The sequence below is a fragment of the Macaca mulatta genome, chromosome 1, assembly GCF_049350105.2.
Source record: "Macaca mulatta isolate MMU2019108-1 chromosome 1, T2T-MMU8v2.0, whole genome shotgun sequence".
In the NCBI taxonomy this organism is placed as follows: Eukaryota; Metazoa; Chordata; class Mammalia; order Primates; family Cercopithecidae; genus Macaca; species Macaca mulatta.
The window spans coordinates 7372345-7396551 of record NC_133406.1 but is presented as its reverse complement, the minus strand read 5'-3'; the positions used below and the strand labels follow the sequence as shown (position 1 = coordinate 7396551).

At 39.3% G+C, this 24207-nt stretch overlaps 1 protein-coding gene across 1 annotated transcript in view; it reads left to right on the top strand.

Moving 5' to 3' along the window:
* WDR64 (WD repeat domain 64) overlaps positions 1 to 24207 on the top strand; it is a 157408-nt gene that overhangs the window by 49647 nt on the left and 83554 nt on the right. Inside the window, exons 9-10 of the mRNA XM_015127227.3 lie at positions 11366 to 11445; positions 23001 to 23140. Of these exons, the coding sequence (XP_014982713.3) occupies positions 11366 to 11445; positions 23001 to 23140 (220 nt within the window). The remainder of the gene's footprint in view (positions 1 to 11365; positions 11446 to 23000; positions 23141 to 24207) is intronic.

The window sequence follows — 24207 nt, the reverse complement described above, 5'->3', positions numbered from 1 at the left end:
AAAGGAAAGGCACTCATATCTTCCTCTGGGAACCAATTATGATGATGCCAACATTCCCTTTGTTCAAGCATTAGGATCTGTCAATCAGGTTGTGAAGTTTGTGTTAGGCTTTAAATGAGGAGTAATCTATTTTTATGTAAAGACTGGACATCATCTTCTTTTTGTCAAGAAAAATATGACCTTCAACTAGCATGATTCTAATCAAATATAATACCTTTCGCGGGGAGTAACCTCAAGAGCAAAGTTGAGTTAGGCATATTTTCACAATCTCCTTCTCTTAATTCATCCACTCCATTTATACACACACACACACGTGCACGCACACACACACACACATCCTCAGCCATTCTTTGGGTTTAAAGCAACTTTTTTGTTTTTTATATGTTTTTGTCAAAAAACATATAATTTTTTTTTCAAAAAAATCTACATATATTTGTAGATATTTGTAAGTTACGTAATGGTATTTGTAGGGGCATTAAATTCCTACTCTCCATCGTGTTCCACAGGTTTGGTAGTTAGTAGTTGTGAACACTTAGATTATCTAGAAAGTTTTACTTTTCTGATTAACCAGTGCAATCTGATCTTTGCTCTGAACAATATCTACTTTGCAATAGTCAGGAGTTTGTCTTTGAGCCCAGTTCTGGGGTTCCTGGAATTTGGTTGGTAATGTATTCGTCTGAGAAGTAGTCAAGAAATCAGTTGAGTAGTAATGACAACCTCAGCAAACAGTCGTCATTGATCTGTTCAGTCAAAGTCTGGATGAGCTTTTCAACTACTTTCTCACTTGGGCCATGCTCCTAAATCTAGAAGCTGAAGAGGCTTCTCAAGTGAGATAGTGTAATCATGTTTTCCTGAACAGCCACTGACATTGGAGAGTCATCTCAACAGACTGAGAGTTGGGTCTCCTCCATCCCTAGACTCAACATATTCCTATTTCTGTAATTTCCTATAATGAATCTTAAGTTGAACCAGATACAGCTGCATTTATACAATACATAATTGGCCTGCTGTTAAAATGGGAGCCAACAGCTCCCAAAAAGGCAGGAAAAAAATCCTCTCAAAAAAATTTCCATTTCAGAAGTGATTACTATTCTGTTTGTAATTTTGTATGGTAATTTCACAAATGGAGTTCTGTACTAGCAAGAAGATAAACATCTGCAATTAATTATGCCATGCAAAGCATGTTGCCTGTTGCAAGACATAAGCTGAATCTTTTTTTTTTTTTTTTTTTTTTTTTGAGACGGAGTCTCGCTCTGTCGCCCAGGCTGGAGTGCAGTGGCGCGATCTCGGCTCACTGCAAGCTCCGCCTCCCGGGTTCACGCCATTCTCCTGCCTCAGCCTCCCGAGTAGCTGGGACTACAGGCGCCCACAACCGCGCCCGGCTAATTTTTTGTATTTTTAGTAGAGACGGGGTTTCACCGTGGTCTCGATCTCCTGACCTTATGATCCGCCCGCCTCGGCCTCCCAAAGTGCAAGCTGAATCTTTAAACCCTTTGATAGCTTGACAGTTTCCAAGAGATAAGCAACTAACTACTCAGCATTACTTTTTATTAGTTACCAACTCAGAGGTAGCGTATCATATTAGAAAGAGTATAGTGCCCCCTCGGTAACGTTGCTGTGGAGATACACAGAAGTGGTTTTTGTCCTAGCATTCACTAACTCTGTGACCATTGAACACTTTACCATTAGTTCTTACCTCAATTTCCCCATCTTTAAATGGTAATGAATATACCTACATGATAGTCTTATAAAAATTACTTAATTCACGTAAAGTGCCTTGTTTAATGCCTGACACAAAGTATTCAATAAATATTGGTTCCTTTTCTTGTTCCCCTAAGAAAGATACTGAAAAGATTTAAAGGAGAAAAAAAAGAACTTGAATACAAAGGAGAATAGATGAAGCTATCATAGATTGGTTTGTGCACTGGTTTAAGCTTCCTGTTACTGCATCTAAAGCAGGGGTTAGCAAACTGTAGCCCAAGGCCAGATCCAATGAGTCACTTGTTTTTATAACATCCTCAAACTAAGAATGGTTTTTACATTTTTCAATGACTGAAACAAAAATTTTTAAAAATGATATCTTATGACCCATAAAATTGATATGAAATTTAAATTTCATTGCTCATGAATAGAGTTGTAAGGGAAACACGGCCATACTTCTTTGTGTTATCTATGATTGTTTTCATTCTACAGTGGCAGAGTTGAGTAGATGTGACAACAGAGACTTTATGGCAAAATCTACAATATTTGTTATCTTATTCTTCATGGAAAAAGTTTGCCAATGTCTGATCTAGAATTTTCTATTGCACCCTCCCTAGCCCCTTGGGAATGGGCACACTATGGATCAATAAGAGGCAATAATACAGAGTTAGGGCCATTTTTAAAAAATGCCTTACCTGAGGCATTCTGAAATTTCTTACCTCTTATAAAGGGGAAGAGAGAAATGCCTTATTCCTTGTTTCCTGCCTTCATTCCCCACCAACTACCTCACAGTCACCAGGAGAAAATATTGAGGGACTCTGCTTACTCAGTAGCCCTGCTTCTTCAGCAATCACACAGTTCCCCTGGGATGCTTCCTATCTGCAGCATTGCCTTCCATTCAGTAAACAACCGCAATCGTGTAACTCATGGCCCCTGAAAAGAGTCACCCCTTTACCTTCTACCTGATTACTCTGTTTCTCTCCCTGTATCATGCTCATTAATTCATGGAACAACAGGAGAAAAGTCTGAGATGAAGCATGTGGCAATTCAGCCAGGGTCTTTTGATAGGGGACTCTTACCAAAAGCTTTTTTTTTTTTTTTCCTGTCTTGAAGAAACTGTCAGAAAATGTTTCTCTTTAAAAATGCTATCATTTCAGGGGGATCAGGGAAAAATTCAGGATGAACTTCCCAGAATCAATACATTTCTGTTCTGTGTGACTCTGGGAAGTGGTTATTGTCAATCAGGTATTTGTCCCTGAAGGATATTCAAACAAATATTGATTGGGAGCCTTCTGTATTCAAAGAACCATTGTGTATTAATCCATTTTCACACTGCTATAAAGATACTATCTGAGACTGGGTAATTTATAAAGGAAAGAGGTTTAATTGACTCACAGTTCCACATGGCTGGGGAGGCTTCAGGAAACTTACAATCATGGCGGAAGGTGAAGGGGAAGCCAGGACCTTCATATGACGGCAGGAGAGAGAAAAGTGAGCAAAAGAGGAAGTTGCCAAACACTTATAAAATCATCAGATCTCATGAGAACTCACTAACACAAGAACAGCCTGGGAGAAACTGCCCTTATGATCCAATCACCTCCCACTAGGTTCCTTGCTCAATACTTGGGGATTACAATTCAAGATGAGATTTGGGTTGGGACACAAAGCCTAACCATATCACATGGTATCTACATTTTATTTTGTTATGAATGAACATCATGGGCCCACATTGTACATGAAACTGTGAGTCTGGTGCCCCTCTGCTATGGGTAGTGTTTACAGGTGGGGCTTACTAAGGTGCCCTGGCCAAGAGGACAGTCTCCTTCCTTCCCAACGCCACCCCTGCCATCCTGAGAAGGGAGTATGGTGCGGTGGACCTGGGCTCAAGTCCAAACACCAAACTGATATCTCAATGCACTGGAAAGTATATGAGAAAACGCTCTTCACTCTTAAAGTGCGATCAAAATGCTCGTTAATATCATGACAGATTTCTCACCAAACGTTTGATTTTTTTACGCACACTGGTTAGAATAAGATACTTCTAGTAACAGAATGAAAAAGCAATCTTTCAAAGAATATGCAGCTGAATATGAATATGAAATACTGGAAAGCAGGCCATCTTTCATTTTCCAAATTGACATCAATTATATGAGCCTTTCTACTTGAAAGAAGTTTTATTTAAAGGCCCAGTTCACTTATTTGTAATTCATTTAATTATGTGGGCTCCTATAATTATTTTTTATAGGAAAATAGAGTAATTACATCTAAAGGGCAAATATCCTTAAGAAACTGAAGTTTTTAAAATGGGAAGTATGAACACAATTCCATATGCTGAGAAATTCAAGTAAAAAGGTTGTTAGATTTGTTCATAATCAGTTAATAGGGTATTAAATGGCTCTTCTCCTGCTGTCTTAGAATTCCAGCTAATGCCATTCTAAAGAGAGGTATAGTAGACCATCCTCAAGAATTATTGGAGTGGATTGTTCTAGATCCATGAGCTTTACACCATCATCCCTTGCCAGCAAATATGAATATGATACAACCAGCAATTCTAAAATAATTGAAAAGAGGGATTAAGGTACATAGTTGTGGGCCAGTGGGGGAATGCAGGGGCATTTTGTCTGCCTTCCCCAAAATGGGAGTGGAGGTTGGGGTGACAGCTTCTGCTGCTACAAAGCAAGTGCTGGTAGATCCAGGAAGACCTACTCCAGAAGAGCCTGAAGTGGGGAAACGTATCTAGCTCCCCAGTAGCTAGTTGCTGAGGCTCAGAACTCACAGGCTCACCTTGGGCAAGCTTGACATGTGACACATGTACGTGATGACCACTACTCGCTTCCTCATGGAGAATTTATTTTTTTTTCTTTTTAGAGACAAGGTCTTGGCCTGGCGCGGTGGCTCATGCCTGTAATCCCAGCACTTTGGGAGGCCGAGAGGGGCGGATCACGAGGTCAGGAGATCGAGACCATCCTGGCTAACACAGTGAAACCCCGTCTCTACTAAAAATACAAAAAATTAGCCGGGCGTGGTGGCGGGCGCCTGTAGTCCCAGCTATTCAGGAGGCTGAGGCAGGAGAATGGCGTGAACCCGGGAGGCGGAGCCTTGGAGACAGAGTGAGACTCCATCTCAAAATAAACAAACAAACAAACAAAAAGAGACAAGGTCTTAATGTTACCCCGTCACCTGGACTGGAGGGAAGGGGCATGATTATAGCTCACTGCACCTTTGCGTTCCTGGAATCAAGCAATCCTCCTGCCTCAGCCTCCTGAGTGGCTAGGGACACAGATGTGTGCCACCATGCCTGGCTAATTTTTCTTAATTTTGGTAGAGATGGGGTCTTGTTATGTTGCCCAGACTGATCTCAGACTCTTGACTTCAAATGATCCTCTACCTTGGCTTCCCGAAGTGCTGAGATTATAGGTGTGAGCCACCATGCCCGGCCCTCATGGAGAATTCTGAGGGCTGCAGGCCAGGCCACATTCTGACTTTCCTGGCCCTGGGCATTTTTGCCTTTATAGGTCCCTCCCATCATAACACTATCAATCTTACACATGATTTTTCATATACTTTTATGTCTTCAACATTTTTCTTCTGTCTTAGGAAAAATTTAGTATGTTTTCATGGGCCCTAAAAATTCTAATTTTGGGATGTGAAAAAAAAAAAATGTTCTATGACCCTAAGCTTTTATTTTTGCCTTCTGACTTTAAAGTACAATCAGAGTATTTCCACGGGCCCCTAAAAGTACTTTGGGCTCCAGGCCTTGTGCCAGCTGTGCCTAAGGATCAGGTTGACCCTGGCTGGAGGAACCCGCCACAGAGTGGCAAGGCTGCATTCACACTGGTACTGCCAGCATCCTGTGAATTCCCTTTGGGCCACAGAAGGTAGCTTCGCTGCAGCCATCCTAATGGGCATTGGCCCCAGAAGATCTGCTGCTGGGGTGAGGTGACATGATAAGACAGGGTGGAGGAAAATAAGGCCCTTCGTAGTTTGTACTACATCCAGCTCAGTCCATTCAGCCAACCAGCTGTGGTGACAAAGTATGTCACTGGCAAACCTGTAAATGAGTCATCACTTGGAACTTAACTACTTCGCATCTGGGACATTTAAGCATTTTCAAAAGTGTAAATACTGACTTTTGATTTATGTTACTAAATTGAGACTCCTTTTATGAACTTCGCATTTGATAGAAGAATAACTACTTACAAAGTAGATTTAAATTAGTTCAAAAAACTGTTTTAAATATTTTGGAAGTATTCTTTCACATAAAGATAATACTATCTGTTCTTCCATTTAGTAAAGCTTTCTACCTAGCAGTGAATTTGGTTATTTTGCATTATTTTTTTATTAAAATTTAAAAAGTCACATTTTTTTCAGGTGATTATTCTCACCCATTAAGACATTTTAACAAATTTTATTTAATTAATTGATTTTTAATTGTAGTGTCTATTTCAAAAAATATGAGAGCTATTCCTGTAAACTGGTAGCCTGTTAGCTAAATGCAGCTACAAAATGTGTTTGGGGGATCACTTATTTCTCTCATCTTTGCTTGTGGTGAACCTGCCCTTCCTGTTGTGCATGTTTGCTGGCTCTGGGCCTGGGCTCCCCCTTTTCACGGGCATGCAGTCTCAGTTCACCACAGCCCCCCTTCTCCCTGTGGTGTCACACCCAACCCCTTCTCCCAGCTAGTTTACCTGCCTGGCCGCTGCAGACTTTGAGTTTGTGACCCTCAACCGATGGACACTCTCACCTCTGTTCTTGTAGTTCACTGATGTATCTATCCCCTAGGGCAGTGTTGGGTGTACAGCTGGCACTCATAAATGCTGACTCACTGACTGAGGACCCACTGAGTAGGCCCTAAAAACTCTACTTCCTTCATAGGCCTCACTGCCCCTGGCAACTTTCCTACCTTGAGTATTTCCCTTTTGGAGTGCACTTGGAGTCAACTGTCCTCTCTTCTTAACTCCCTAACGAGCCCTAGACATTCTTTGATAGGAGAAACTAATTTTTTAGCAATCTTAGACACAGCAGAACTTTTCAAACATCTTACAAGCCTAAGCATTCCCAATATAAAATTTTATAGCCAGCAACCTGCAAAGAATCCCCAAATCAAGATCTCTCACCACCCACCAGCCTGTTCTGATTTTGCTTCTTCCTCCACATCTAGGTGCATTGCTGCTCAGAAAGCATGATGAATTATGAGAATCCTTATTCATGTACGTCTACCCCAACCAGGGACCACTGCGATTGGCTGTGCAGGCTGTGCCCCCACAGCTCTGGGACGCCATCCACAAAGCCTGTGCAGTTGCCCTGCTTGACCCCTGCCCCAGCTGAAGCTATAGGGGAAGGACAAAATCTAAGATTTTAAGAATGGAAGAAACTATTTAGGTCATAGTCAATCCTTGGTTTCATAAGTGGGAACACTGTAGCTCAGCAAGATTAAGTGACTTTTCTAAAGTCATATATTTAGCAACAGAACACAGCCAGAATCTAGGTCTCCTGACCTCACGTCCACAGTACATTCTAAGTCGACTTTACCAGTCGGCCCTGTCCTGCTCCACACACTTTATGGCAGGGTCCTACAGAAGTCTGCCCATCCCACCTCTTCCTTTTACTGGGGCTCCCATAAGAAGAGCCAAAGAGTGCGCGTTCTTTCTTCAAACTGTGTCAGGAGCCAGCCCATATCCTGTGAGGTCTGCAAAGCAGGGCGAATATACTCCAGGGGGTATGCAAGATGATCCATCACAATGGGGGTAGAAAACTCTAGAAGTTTTCTTTCCTTTAAATTATTCTCATTATTGTTGTCTGTTTCATGCTGTTTATACAATTTTAATTCAGTAATACATGTACATAATTTGCAAGTAAATGTCAGTGGTGTGCATGAAAAACAATTGTAAGAATTTTTTATTTTTTTGAGACAGACTTCCCCAGGCCAGAGTACAGTGGCACAGTTTTGGCTCACTGGAACCTCCCCTTCAAGGGTCCAGTATATCCTGTCTCAGCCTTCTGATTAGCTGGGATTACAAGTGTGCACCACCACGCCTGGCTAATTTTTGTATTCTTAGTAGAGACAGGGTTTCACCATGTTGGCCAGACTGGTCTCGAACTCCTGACTTCACATGATGCACCCATCTTGGCCTCCCAAAGTGCTGGGATTACAGGCATCAGCCACTGCACCCAGCCTTTAAGAAAAAATTTTAAAGATATTTATGACTCCACCCTTGGAGAGTCTGATTTATCAAGTTAGGGCTGAGGTCCATGATTTTTTTTTTTTTTTGTAAGGATGGGGTTTCACTATTTGCCCAGGCTCGTCTGGAATTTCTGGGCTCAAGCAATCCTCCTACCTCGGCCTCCCAAAGTATTTGGATGACAGGCGTGAGCCACTGCACCCAGCCTAGGAATTTCTTTTTTAATATCCAAAGTTATTCTGATGCACAACCAGATTTTGGAACGACTACGCTAAGGTCTTGAGCATTCTGACCTAGGTAAAGTTAAGATGTTGATGAAGTTGTATATACAGGTCTAAGGATAACTACTTACTTTAGGCTTAAGGAAGAATAAAGTAATTTAATTGGAAAAGCTACATATGACCCATGGTATCCAGTATAGACTCAGATAAATGCCTGAACTGCTGAGTATGGATCTCTCGTTTGTGATGCTCAAATTTAGTTGAGCAAACTCTTTTTTTTACATCTTTTTCTGACCTTAAACTAATAAGATATGTTTCAGCTAAATCATAAATCTGCATCCTCCTAAAGTTTGCAATTCAGACTTATTTCCATGCTGTCTCATTGATTTTGTGACTGTGCTCTGAACACTCTACGGGCTTTTGTTTAATTTGCATCCATTCGTTTCATATTGAGAAATATGAAAGTTCAATAGTTGGGCAGCTTTGGCAAGAATTCATTCTTGCCTGAGGTCTAGGGTGATAATTGCAATGGAAGATATTTCTGGTTATTACCCCTTAGGTTCGATATCTCAAACATGACTCCAAAATATAAACTACTTTAAAGCTAGGCTTTGGCCAGGTGCAGTGGCTCATACCTATGGTTCCAGCTACTTGGGCGGCTGAGGCAGGAGGATCGCTTGAACCCAAGAATTTGAGGCTGCAGTGAGCTATGATCATGCCATTGCACTCCAGCCTGGGCAACAGAGTAAGACTCTGTCTCTGCTTAAAAAAGAAAGAAAATTAGGCTTTGTGAGACCCAGTTTTTGTAAAGAGATACATTTTTAAAAGTATAGTCCAGTGGGTAAAGGGAATTAAAAAGGAACTGCAGTATCTTTCAATATTATAAATACACATACATTTTGACTTGCAATACTATTTCTAGAAATTCATCTTATACATATATATACACAAAAATGGCCCTTTCACAAGTGACTGTTTATTACAATATTATTTGTAATCACAAGAAATTTGAGACAGGCGGGTTCCCCTCAGACATTAAATAAGTGCTAATTTAGTGATACAAAGGAGTATCTGGTGGCAATAAAAAAAGAGAACATTTAAAAAATATGATTTAGACAGCTCTTCAACATACATTATTAAGTGAAAAAGCAATGAACAGAATGGTATATGCTACCCTTTGTATTTTTTTTTAAAAAAAGAAAAACACATACATACACAGCAAGAAGGCCAGGTTTCTTCTCTGCACCTTCCCTGCTTGTGTGTCTCAGATCTGCAAGTGCCTCCTCCCAGACCTCCTTGTCTGGGCATCTTGTCTAGGGTCCTTCTGGGTGGCCCCTCTTTTCCAATAACCCTGTTTCCTCTTGTAACGCTATCTGATCAATGGAAGTAACAGCTTTCAGCTGTTGCTAGTCTCTGAGGTCGGTATTATTGTCCATTGTCCCGTCCACTAAGTGAGGAAATTGAAGCACGGTGATGGAGCCAGGATGGAAGCCCACACATTGTCACTCAAGCTCGAGCTTTTTTAACCGTGGCACAATACCACTCACAGATACTAACACCCCAAACATACATATGAATATTACAGTAGATGCTACATGCTTTAAGGGAGAATAAGACAAAAGACAGAGTTTCATTGGTGGAGGTGAGTGGGAGGGTGATGTCCAGGAGAGGCCTAAGAAAGTTACATTTAAGCTGACGCCCAAAGGAGGATGGTTGTTAGTGAGGCTGGAGTCTGGGAGATGAACATCTTTGGCCTGTGCAAAAGCTCTTGAGGAGAGAAAGAGCTCAGTATGTCCAGAAGGGAGGCTGATGAGAGAGACTAGTATAGCTGGATTAGAATCCAGCACAGGGGGAAGAGGAGGGCATGGGGTGAGCCTGGAAGAGTGATAGGGATCACTCAGGGCCAGACCAGCCAGGTAAAAGAAATGAAGTCTTCTTAGAGCACCAGGGAGCCACTGGAGAGAAGTGATGTGATCTAATTTATATTTTACAAGGGTCACTCTGTCTGCAACATGACAATGGGATTTGGGTTGGGAATGAGGAAAGAAGAACGGGCAATAGTGGAAGCAGGCTGGGCGCGGTGGCTCACGCCTGTAATCCTAGCACTTTGGAAGGTCGAAGCAGGTGGATCACCTGAGGTCAGGAGTTTGAGACCAGCCTGTCCAACATGGTTAAACACTATCTCTACTAAAAATACAAAGATTACCCGGGTGTGGTGGCACACGCCTGTGATCCCAGCTACTCAGGAGGCTGAGGCAGGAAAATTGCTTGAGCCTGGGAGACAGAGGTTACAGTGAGCCAAGATTGTGCCACTACACTCCAGTCTGGGTGACAAAACGAGACCTTGTCTCAAAATAAATAAATAAATAAATAAATAAATAAATAAATAAATAAAAATAATAGAAGCAAAGAAATTACCAGTTTATTGCAGTAGTTCTGGTGAGAGAGGATGGAGAGTTGAACCAACATGTTGCAGTAGGAGTGGGACGAAGTGGTCAGATTTCAGGTATATTGCAGAGGAAAAATTAACAAGACTTGACAGCAGATTGGATGTGGCTGGTGAGCAAGGGAGAAGTGTCCAAAAGGGTTCCTGGCATTATGTGCTACCCAACAGACTCACTTAGCCACCCAATTCTGGATTAAGACCTTATATAGGTTGACCCATCCTCACCACAAGCAAAACCACAAACCCAGCATGGAGGGCTGGATTTTCTTTTAAACAGGAACAATACAAAGTACTACGCAAATATCACCAATTAATGGAATAAGTACATTCTTACTGTTAATCACGACTTAATCATTACTTATAATATTGCCTGTGGGCAAATGGATTTACAACCAACTTAGAAATGAGCCTATTAAACATAATCAATGTATAACACATAATTAACTTGATAAAGAAAAATATAGGCTGGGTGCAGTGGTTCACGCCTGTAATCCCAGCACTTTGGGAGGCCGAGAGGGGCGGATCATGAGGTCAGGAGATCGAGACCATCCTGGCTAACATGGTGAAACTCCGTCTCTACTAAAAATACAAAAAATTAGCCGGGCGTGGTGGCGGTGCCTGTAGTCCCAGCTATTCAGGAGGCTGAGGCAGGGGAATGGCGTGAACCCAGGAGGCGGAGCTTGCAGTGAGCCGAGATCACGCCACTGCACTCCAGCCTGGGTGATACAGCGAGACTCTGTCTCAGAAAAAAAAAAAAGAAAAGAAAAGAAAAAAAGAAAAATATATACGTTTTACATCTAATTTGTGTTTTCCAGGCCCGTCCGAGAGTTTTCCATGCCAAGAGGAGCGAACACTTTTTGCTACTGTGTTAAAGCAAATGTGATTGTCACTGGAGGTGAGAGGATGGTTCACATTACACAGGGGTTTTCTACTTTGCAAACATCGTTCTCTTTGAGTTTTGGTGCTGGGAAAAACACATTAGGGAATTTACAAATTGGTGTCAACTCAAATCTGTCTGCCTTTTTCTTTCTGGTGTCCGGATTTGATAACATACTTAGAAAAGCCTTCTTCAGCCCAAGAATGCGTGAGACAAATTTTCCTGTTTTTCCTAGAATTTGTTCTTATTGTTTTGTTTTCTCTTTTACCTTTAGAGCTTTAATCCATCTAGAGCTTATTTTTATGTGTGAGAACATGAGTTCCTAGGTGTCCCAGGAGACCTGGAGCCCCCGAAGCAGAATGGCACTTATGTGTGTGTGTGTGCCTTTTTCTGGAGAAAAATTTCAAAATTTTATCAGATCCTCCAAAGGAGATCATGACCAAAAAGGTCAAGAGCCAGTGATTTAGAGTTAACAGATGAGAGGGCCAAGAAGAGAATCTTGAAGAATACCAACATTTAAGGGATAGGTTAGGTAGAAATTGAGAAAAAAGGTTACCTGCTATGAGGAAAGAAAAAGGTGACACAATAAGTTTCGGGAGGAAGGTAAAGGACGGAAATGATCGTTGAGACTCAGACTCCTTATTTATAATACTGGGGTTTTAATAGCCGTAGGGTGGCCTTGAGCCTGGGCCCTGGAGTCAGACTGTGTGGGTACAACTCCTGGCTCTCTCACTTGTGAGCTATGTGGTAGGGGGCAGGTTGTTCATTCCTGTAAGCTTCAACCTCATTTGTAAGTGGAGTTGATAATAGTTACCTACCCATAAGGTTATTATAAGAATTAAACTGACTGGGCTCCATGGTTTACACCTGTAATCCCAGCACTTTCGGAGGCCGAGGCAGGAAGACTGCTTGAGCCTAGCAGTTCAAGACCGGCCTAGACAACACGAAAAGACTGCTAGTTCCAGCTACTCAAGAGGCTGAGGCAGAGGATCACGTGAGCCCAGGAGGTTGAGGCTGCAGTGGGCCATGTTTGCGCCATTGCACTCCAGCCTAGGCAACAGCAAGAGCCTGTCTCAAAACAGCAACGACAATAACGACAAAACTAATTCAAAGTGCTCAATACAAATTTGTTATTAATAATACAAACAATAAGAAAATAATACCTGGCCAGGCGCAGTGGCTCGCACCAGTAATCCCAGCACTTTGGGAGGCTGAGGCGGGAAGATTGCTTGAGCCCAGGAGCTCAAGACTAGCCTGGGTAATACAGTGACATCCTATCGCTACAAAAAGAAAATTTAAAAATTAGCTGAGCATTTGGTGTGTACCTGTAGCCCCAACTACTAGGGAGGCTGAGGTGTGAGGATTGCTGGAACCCAGGATGTTGAGGCTGCAGTGAGCCGTGACTGTGCCACTGCACTCCATCCTGGATGACAGAGCAAGACCCTGTCTCAAAAAGAAAGAAGGAAAGAAGAAAGGAAGGAAAGAAGCAAAGAAGCAAAGAAGGAAGGAAGGAAGGAAGGAAGGAAAGAAAACAAAAGAAAAGAAAAGAAAGCAAGGGAGGAAAGGAGGAAGGAAGGGAGGGAGGAAGGAAGGAAGGAAGGGAGGAAGAAGGAAGGGAGAAAGAAGGAAGAGAGGAAGAAGGAAGGGAGGAAGAAGGAAGGGAGGAAGAAAGAAGGAAGGAAGGAAGGAAGAAGGAAGGGAGGAAGAAGGAAGGAAGGAAGAAGGGAGGAAGAAGGAGGGAAGGAAGGAGGGAGGGAGGGAAGGAAGGAAGGAAAGATACCTACTTCATAGGATGGTGTTTAAGATTAATTGAGATAATTTATGCTTGGTGCATAATAGGTTCTCAATAAATATTAATTCTCTCTGTTTAAACACATTGGCAAAATCACTTTGGCAAATGTGGAGATTTTGTCAGAATAAAATGAAATTTGCTATTCCAGCTAGGAGACTGTTAGAGAAGACATGAGTGAGATGGAGAAGGTCTGAATTACTGTAGGTGCTATTATTTAAAAAAAGAAAGACTCAATCTCAAAGACATGGGAAATTAATTATTCCTAAGACTTGGAGATGCAATGCTTTTGGGAATTAGTAAGAGAAATCAACCAGCTCCACGTTTGTAAGGCAGGAGAAATGAAAAAGTAGCAATTGTGTTGATAGTTATACAGAAATGAGGCAGTGGGTGCTTACCTGGGGAAGGAGAACAAAAGAAAGCTCAATTGTGAACTTAAATGTCAAGTGTTGATTAGACATCCAAGAGAAGATTCCTTTTGGTGACAGGAAAAGATCTGGTTGGAGATGAATGACGTCAGGGCTCCTAGGCTACCTGAATCGGGGAGGAGATGAGCTCCCACAGGTTCCTCAAGGAGGCCAGGGTGGCCTTGCAAGAGACAGGAGGCATGTAGGCTCGCAAGACTTCAATGAGCAAAACAGAAACACAAACAAACAAATATCAAGAAAGTGACTTGTATTGCAAACCCAAACTTTAAAAAGGGAAGAAACAATAAATTTTTTTTAAAAAAGAAGAAACTGTCATCAAGAAAAAAAATCAATAAATACATCATTGGTAAAAGAGTTTACGGCAAAAATATCTATTAAAGGAGCCATGATGTTTAATGAGTAAATGCTATTGACTCTGTCAATAGTAAGATTTCTCCAAATTTTTCACTCTCAAACATACACAGCAGGCAGTTTGGTTTCCTATCTAAAGTGTCCTGCCTCATCCCTGAAGTGCCTTTACTGCTAAATATAAAGACAGCTGAGCTCCTATTTCATGGCTGGGGAATCTCCCCTAAGGGCATAAAGTTAATTTTTTTTTCAAGTACACTGTGCATTCAAAATTTATATTTAAATCTATGCTCAGCTTTGGGCCTTCTACAACACTAAATTGAAATTAGCTTATGGTTCCAACAGTATTACAAAATGATATAGTAGTCTATTGGCAAGCACAACAAATAAAAACAATGCACTGGAAGTTAGAATAGCTGGGTTTAGCCATCACCTGGCCAATCACCAACTCTGATTCTTCAGCAATCACTTAATGGTTCCCTTTTGCTCATTTTCCTTATCTGGTAAAATGAGGAAGTGGGACTAAATACATTTCAAGATCCCTCTGAGCCTAAAATACTGTGATTCTATTTTTTAAAGAACTGCCTGTTCACAGGGAGATAAACTAAAAACGTCCTTTGGAAAATTTGGAACCCAGTTTGCCAATTAGATGCTACTCAATATATAATTACAGCTTTGTGCTCTCAGAAAAACCAAAGCATTAATTGTCCACAAACCTCTAAAACTCAAGTGAGGACATGAAGAAAAGGAAGGCATATGGATAAGAAGTCTGTAAAGCAGTGTGTGGGAGTCATGGCTTGGGTAGGGAGCAAGTTTCTTGATACTTGGTAGTGATGATTCTAAGAAAAACAGGAATCCAAGTCTCTCAACCAAACTAATTACAGTTATTTAAAGAGCTCCATACTGAGGTCTAGAACACATCAAGAAACAAATGCTAGAATCAGAAAAAGAAGTGGGATACTTTCAGAAAAAGACGTGGGTTACTTATATCCCAATTGCCTGATCCCCTTTGCCCCTTCCTGAGTTAACGACGGTCTTGGCTTATTACTTCCAATGGAAATGGGCACAGATTTTGGTCTGGACCACACATCCGAAGGAGGATGCAAGAGTTGAGGGAGGGAGAGCCCTTTGGTATGAGAGAGAAAGCAGCAAACGTGTCTGAGAATCAAACTGCAATGAATGCTCCTCTCTCCATTGCATGTCTTTAGTTAGGCAAAAATATTAGCCCTCTTCCTCTTTCAATGCAAACCCTGCACATGAAACCCTTTGAAAAAGCAGTACCTAAATACATGGCTAATGTAAAATTTGATTCTAAAATCTGATTGTCACATTATGCTGTCACATTAATCTTAACCAACTCCTCTGAACAGCCCTTTGTCCTCACACACAAAAGAATACAAAATGTTAAGAATTGACCGGTTTTTATAGGCTTTGTAATCTTAGTATTTTAATCATTTCTGGGGGGAAAATGTGTTTGGTAAAGTTTTAGGACTTAAACCATTTCAGTGTTTTGGATCAAGTCATCTGACTCTCATTAACCTCAGTGTTCATTATATTATAAGATCCTCATCTACAGCTTTGAAAGCGTATTAATTATAGGTTTTCTAGCTTTCTCACAGAGGGAAGAAAACACTCAGTAGTATGACCGACAAGCAACTAATACTTTTCATCATGTGTAATTTATTGAATTGTTACAGTTATGGAGCCTCTATTAGTAGAAAATGCAAATTCCCAGGAACTGAAAACACATTTTTCTCGGGAGAGTACTCTTGTTGATTAGTGACTCAGCCAAGCACCGTTGCTAAATGTACCGTATGTACCGGCTGACGACTCAAAATATACAATAAAGGCAGCTTTGCTAGGCTTAGTTGAATGTGTTAAATGTGCAGGGGCATTTGATGAGCTTCAAAAAAGCACAAGCCTTTGCTGGAAAAAAAAAAAAAAAAAAAAAAAAAAAAAGCCAAACCAGGACAGAGTGTTTACCAAGAAAACCTAAAAATTTCCTGAGCATTATTTTGGTGACCATCAAAAATGTTTTTGCTGAATAGTGTTTGCACTAGCCTTTTTAGGAATTAAGTTCCTAGTATGGAAGGTTCAGAGTAGAAACACAATTAACCTCCCAAAAAGATATTTTGCGGGCTCTGCATGCATTTTTTTTCATGTTTTGTTTAACAAATATTTTCTGCACAATTGCTATAGATTAGGCTATTAACCTTATAAAGGTCAGATTGTATTCCTAACCTGCGAACATTTAAAGTCTAATAGTATAAATAAGACAAGTTTATAGATAACTACAAAGTATAGCATGAATCAACATATGATGATGATGATGATGATGATGATGGTGATGGTGATGGTGATGGTGATAATAATACAGATGAAATAATATACGCTTTGAGAGCTTAGAATCTGTCTCTTAGAATCTGCCTCCACAAAGCCACCATGTATGATTGCACTCCTAGCAACAAAGGCAAGCAGAGCTGGAGGACATCTGGGATCAGGCAATAGGGAACCTCCAGAAGACTGGCTTTTCTTCACAACGCATAATGGACAAAGCCATTAGTTTAAGAGGCGTAGATATTTCTCAGGTGGCAGTTCTCTATTGCATTCTTCTTCATGTGATACACAAGTTACAGATGTTCTTCTGGGGATATAGCCTATTGCCTAGCCTCATCATCCAGGAATGCTAATGCCCATTTCAGGGGATGTCCCACCAGCATGATGTAATTGCGTGTGGGTGCAAGGCTTAGGTTCTGAACATGTCTGAAGAGCGTGATACATCTTGGCCATCGCCAGTGAAAAGCAAATGCAGGCAAGATACTGCGTTATTGGAATTATTCAGTTTGAATCGTGTAACCGAATATCTGGTGAGTTTCTTACTAGCTATAAAAATTCCAGATTGCCCTCTGCTTTAACTGTAGTGATCTCTCCCTCCGGAGCACATAATCATGAAATTTTAGAGCTGGATGGAGCCTTGAAGATTATTATTTTACATGAGGAAATTGAGGCCCCAGAGGAGTCACACAACTAGTTAGCTGGCAGAGCTGAGTCTGAGTCAGTTCTCTTTGCACCCACTCAGCCCTGTGTTCTTCCTGGACCACAGAAATCTGGTTTACTAGACACTCTCTCTCTCCTGCTTTTTTGTGTGAACTGAGCCCGCTCATCTCATCAAGAGTGATGCACTTGGATGAAGTGACTCACCAACTGAGAGAATAATCTGCTAAAGGAAAGAAAATCCTCTCTTTGATATGTGACTTTATCTAAATTCCGGCTTCACACACACACATACACCACACACACACACACACGCACAAAAGAAAGAAAGAAAAAAATAGAAAGCAACAAAAAAACATGGAATTAACTCTTTATGAACCATAATATTTATATTATAAAGACCTATCTTCAGATTTGACATACTCTTTACAAATACTTGTTTACCCTCTATATATCCTTACCTTATTGCTACTACCTACTAGATTGTAAACTCTCAAGAGCAGGGATCATATTTCATATATCTGTGTATCAGTTCTTCTCCCCTAAATATAATCTAAATGCATTGTAGGAACTTAGAATAATAGTAATAGTAATTGTTAGTTTATGGTCCAGAAACTGTTCAGTTATACATGTGTAACTCCACTCAATCTTCACAATACAACTATGATGTAAGTTCCATTTATCCCCATTTTATAGATAAGAAAACTCAGATGCAGAGAGGCAAAGCAACTTACTCAAAGTCATAAATTTAATTAAGTGACAGAGCCAGGTTTCAAATCAAATATTACTCACTCAAAATATGTGTCCTTAACCACTTCATGAGTGACTCTACCAGCCAGCTCATTTACTTAGCAAATATGTATTAAGTGCTTACTACTTGCCAAACACTGCTATGAATGAGAACTACTAGGCTCACCGGATAATGGGTAAACAGATAGGTAAACAAATAATTATTTGTGCTGTAAAAGAAAGCTGAAGAAAACACAGTAAAAACACAGAAGGAGTCTGAACTCCATTTAGGGCAGAGAAAGGTGACTAGGGAAGGCACTGGGGAGAGTAATAATCAAACTAAGTCTAAAAGGGTATAAACTTGGGTCTCTGAAAAAGTAGACCTTAGGCAGGAACAATATCTAGAATTTCTTTGTATCCTTCACATCTTGCAAAATACTAAGGGCACAAAGGTATCAGAAGAGAAGGGGGAGCATAGATTGAAAAAAAAAACAGTAAGTGCACAGTTAACTTCTCAAGAGATTTTCTTTCTTGTTGTTAATAAGGGCATCATGGAAGTTTTAAATTTAAGAAAATATTCCACTTGTTCATCAACCACAGCCCCTAAAATATCTTGGCTGATGTTTTAGCCAGCTTGAGCTGCCTTAACAAAATACCATCAACAGAAAGGTTTAAGCAACAGAAATTTTCTGGAGGCTAGAAGTCCACGATCAAGGTGCCAGCATTGTCAGTTTCTGGCAAGGGCTCTCTTCCTGGCTTGTAGACACCTGCCTTCTCTCCATGTTCTCAAATGGCAGGGAGAAAGAGGGGAGAGAGGGTGGGTTGGGGCAGCAGGATCTGGTGTCTCTTCTAATAAGGACATTAATCCCATCATGAGGGCCCACCTTCATTACCTCATCTGAACCTAATTATCTCCTAAAGGCCCCCCCCATTTCCCAACACCATCGTGTTGGGGCTAGGGCTTCAATATATAAATCTGGGAGGGAATGAATTCACTCCATTGCAATTCTTAAGAAATGGAAACCAAGAATCAGCTATGCAATGAGTTTTTTTTTTTTCAGCCTGCCTGTAATAACACTCCAAGAAGTGAGAGCCTCTGAAATGAACAAATGACCTTCCAAAAATATTAGATGAACATTCAACGAAGATCCATTTTTTTGTTTGAACACGTTTTTCCCCTTTTTTGGCACTTGATACTTAAACCTCTCAGCTGTGATTCACCATGCCAACAATGAAGTTATTGAAGTGGTTCAAAAAATATCTTTTGAATTCTTACTATAGATTATGTGTGACAGTAAACAAGAACAAGTCCTGTTCTCAAGGCACGTGGAGTCTAATAGTGGTCCAGACAAATAATTAACTATGAAGGATGATGGGGATAAAGGAGGCACATAGGTAGAGCACTCAGGTTTGAAGAATATGGAAGCATTCTGGAATATTACTGGAGGAAAAGCTATGCTGAGACTTGATGGATGGATTGGGATACTCAAAGAAGAGAAAAAAGGTAGAGAAAATACTAAGCTTTTTCATGAGGCCCAATAAAATAATCATAGAATTATGGAAGCATCTATCAAATGTGCCTGGTTTGTAAATATCCAACGAACAAGTGACCTAATTATCCCTCCATACCTGACTGGCTCTTTCAGTGTGGATAATCTATCAAAATAAAAATCCGATATACATCAGGAAATACATCCTAATGGGTGGCCCAATATATAATACCAGATTAACTAGAATGACTATTTTGGGTTTTCAAAATTTATTTATTTTCTTTTTTTCTTCAAATTTATTTTAAGTTCCAGGGTACATGTGAAGGATGTGCCGATTTGTTACAAAGGTAAACATGTGCCATGGTGGTTTGCTGCACAGATCAATCTATCACCTGGATATTAAGCCCAGCAGCCATTAGCTATTCTTCCTTATCCTCTCTCTTCCTCACCACCCAGTGAGTGTGAGTTGTTCCCCACCATGTGTCCATGTGTCCATTCTCGAGGTTCAGCCCCCACTTATAAGTGAGACCATGCAGTGTTTGGTTTTCTGTTCCTGTGTTAGTTTGCTGAGGATAACAGCTTTCAGCTCCATCTGTGTCCTTGCAAAGGACATGATCTTGCTCTTTTTTATGGCTGCACAGTATTTCATGGTGTATATGTACATTTTCTTTATCCAATCTATCATCAGTGGGCATTTGGGTTGATTCCATGTCTTTGCTATTGTGAATAGTGTTGCAATTACATAAACAGCCATGTATCTTTATAATCGAATTATTTGTATTCCTTTGGGTATATAGCCAGTAATGGGATTGCTGGGTCAAATGGTATTTCTGTCCCTAGATATGTGAGGAATTGCTACACTGCCTTCCACAGTGGTTGAATTAATTTGCACTCCTACCAACACTGTAAAAACATTTCTTTTTCTCTGCAACTTTGCCAGCATCTGTTGCTTCTGGACTTTTTAATAATCACCATTCTGACTGGCATGAGATGGTATCTCATTGTGGTTTTGATTTGCATTTCTCCAATGACCAATGATGTTGAGCTTTTTTTAATATGTTTTTTGGCTGCATAAATATCTTCTTTTCAGGAATATCTGTTCATGTCTTTTGCCATTTTAATGGGGTAGTTTTTTTCTTGTAAATTGGTTTAAGTTCCTTATAGACTTTGGATATTAGACCTTTGTCAGATGGATAGATTGCAAAAATTTTCTCCGATTCTTTAGGTTGTCTGTTCACTCTGATGATAGTTTATTTTGCTGTGCAGAAGTTCCTTAGTTTAATTAGATCCCATTTGTCAGTTTTTGCTTTTGTTGCTATTGCCTTTGGTGTTTTCGTCATGAAATCTTTGCCCGTGCCTATGTCCTGAATGGTATTGCCTAGGTTTTCTTCTAGGGCTTTTATAGTTTTGGGGTTTACATTCAAGTCTTTAATCCATCTTGAGTTAATTTTTGTATAAGGTGTAAGGAAAGGGTCCAGTTTCAGTTTTCTGCATGTGGCTAGCCAGTTCTCCCAGCACCATTTATTAAATAGGGAATCCTTTTCCCGTTGCTTGTTTTGGTCAGGTTTGTTGACAATCAGCTGGTTGTAGATGTGTGGTTTTATTTCTGAGATCTCTATCCTGTTCCATTGATCTATGTGTCTGTTTTTGTACCAATACCATGCTGTTTTGGTTATGGGAGCCTTGTAGTATAGTTTCAAGTGGGGTAGCATGATGCCGTCAGCTTTGTTCTTTTTGCTTAGGACTGTCTTTGCTATTCAGGCTCTTTTTTGGTTCCACTTGAATTTTAAAATAGTTTCTTCTAATTCTGTGAAGAATGTAAAATGACTATTTTGAATTTTAGGCTTTTTATATGTAAATTATGACTGTTAATAATTTAGGTTATATGTAAATTGTAACTTAGGTTATAATGCCTTTATACAGCCTCTTTGTCTAGTAGCCTAAAGGTCCTTGGTAATATGTAAGGTGCTTAGGAATGCTTTGTTGTATTACTAACTCAATTCCATTTTCTGAGATGTACAAATCACATTTAAATAATTAAATTAATTCATTCAATTAAAACTACTTAAACTTTGGGAGTTAGTTTCTTTCTTTTGTGAGATAAGAAAGTTGGATTATGCAACTTCTAGGATCCCAGTTTGAAGTTCTTTGATGTTTTTATGACTCAGTTTCCAAGATGACATTTAAAGAATTATTTGTGAAACATAAAATTTAATATCTTAAAAAATATTCTATATTTTGTAAACAATTACAGTTTTTATTCTTTTTGGAAACATAATTAGATTATAGCTGCACATTTGTTTAAGTAATGATGGCTGCGGTAAAAAATAACCCCCACAATGTGAATGGGTCCGACACAATGAAAATGTAAAGTTTAACGTCAGCTCTCAGAATTCACTGGCTAAAACTCAGTAACCTGACCACACCTAACTGCAAAGGAGCCTGGAAATGTGTACCCAGGAAGAGAGGATATGGGTTTGGTGAACACGTAGCCAGGTTTTTCATGAAACTGTGTGTGTGTGTGTGTGTGTGTGTGTACATATGATAATACATGCCTGGTTCAACTTTTAGTTTTAGTGCTATCAAAATTCCAATAGATCATGGCTAAAGGATATAGTCAAAAAATTTACAGAAGAAGAAGATACAATTAGCAGATATATTTGGGGAAAAATACCCAACAGCATTAGCTATCATAAAATGTAATTAAAAATAAGGTACCATTTAGACCTATTAACATAGCAAACATTTTAAATCATGACAATATTCATATGCTGGCCAGAATTTAATGAAACTGGCAGAATATATCGTTGATGGCCTTGGGATTTAGTACAGTCATTTTGGAAAGTAAGCTAGCAATACGTTTGAAAGTGATAAAAATGTTTATAGCCTTTAACATAATGATGCCACACCTGCGACTTTATCCACAGTAAATAATCCAAAAGGAAAAAAAAGACCACAGAAGTACAATAACCATTCATTACAGTATTGTTGAATAAAGTAAAAAACTAGAATTAGTGGACTAATCAATGGACAAGGGGTTAAGAAATTGAGAAATAGTAACTAAAAGGATAATTATGAGAGCATGAGCTCATGGTCTTTCATAAATATAAAAAAGTAGTGGGTATAAATATGTATCTAGAAATGTATCTAATTTATATTTTTTAAAAGTTAACAGTGATTTCCTACAGGGAGTTAAATTAGAGATTATGAAGGAAAAGACATTTTTATAAAAATTATACCCTTCTATGATGTTTTAGCAATTAAAAAATCATATTTATTCTATGGTAGTAACTATAGGTAGTAGTAACTGCCTATGAATACATGCTAGAAGGGAAGATGGAAAAATGACAACAGTTGATTTGTTATAATGGTGAAGATTAAATGCAGTTTCCTCTTTCCTTGATTTCTTTCATTATTATAATGTTTGCTTAATTTAAGAATGAAAACAAAAGAGCAGCTGCCTTAAATATTTTTGGAAGTAAATAAAGTATAAATAATACATTAATGCATGAAAGTATAGGAAAGGATTGAATCAAGAAAAGAACTCATAAAATATTTATGAGAATTCACATTTGTGTATGTAAATACAGTCTTTACAAAACAGCCTTCACAAGAAGCGGCAGATCCAAACCAAGGCCAGCCCCTTAGCACATCAATCACGGAATAATGCATCCCGCCAGAAACAGACTGCGATTTGCTGTTAGAAGAAAGATATGGGTATGATACAGTGAGAGATACATTTGAAACTCTGACCACCTGAGAAAACAAACAATCTTTCCCTGTCCTCCTTTTCAGGAGACGATAAAGTCATCCGGTTGTGGCACCCCAATATCAGCACCAAACCCGTGGGGAAACTTGTGGGACACATGTTCAGTATCACTGAGATCGTAACCAATGAAAAAGACCAACATATCGTCAGCCTTTCCTCTGCAAAGGTAACAAAAAGAAAATAACAAAACAAAACTAGTTTTTTCCTTAAAATTATCTGTTGGAAGGCATAGCGGTTATACAATTTTTGACTGAAATAAATGATAGTCATTGAATCATTGAGAAAAATATTGTCAGGATGGAAAAGGAAATGATAAGCCAATGTTCTCTGTTTCTATTGATTATAGCATAAGAAAGAACACAAGTTTAAAAACAAGTGTAAAAGAAAAACAGTATTGAAAAGATAGCAAATATTATCCTCAAAAGTAAAACGTAAGAGGCCTTTCAATAGATAGGAACATTAGGAAAAAATGAGGAGTTCTGTTATTGTTGCTGTTATTAAACAGTGTTTGAAACGTTCTAACCAATGTAGTAAAACAAAAAAAATGAGTTACAAATATTAGAAGTTAGGAGACTGAATTATATTTGCAAATAATGGGATCGTCTGCTTGAAAAAAATCAATAACATCAACTTTCAGTGTAGGAATAGGTAAATTCAATAAAGTGGCTAGTTGCAATAGCAACTTAAAAATAAAATAAAATAAATTTCTAAAAAATAAAAAAGGAAAGAGATAAATTTCTATATAAGAACAATAATTAGTGAGGAAAAAAGGTCAAAGAGATAGCATTCACAAGAGTAAAAAATATTAAATACCTAGGAATAAACTTAATAAGCAATATTCACTACTAACATTAAGATAACTATGAAGTTTTACTGAGGCACTTTTATTTAAGAACACAAATTAAGGTACATGCTATGTTCCTTCATGGAAATGTTGTGCTGTAAAAGATATTCTCCATCAGATTAATCTATTTATTTATTCCTAGTCAGAATTATTTAAGTATCAGCTTGCCAAGTTTAAAGTTAATGTAAAAGTACTGGTATATGGGAATATCCTAGAAACTTTGGAAGATATAATTATGAGATGGCACTTTCCCTGTCCAATATTAAGCATATCATAAAGTCAAAATAAATAAAACAGAGCAGCAGTCAATGCAGAAACAACCACATCTATGAAGCAAAGGAGAAAATGCAGGAATTATCTTATGTCTAGGGGGGAATTTTGTATAGAAC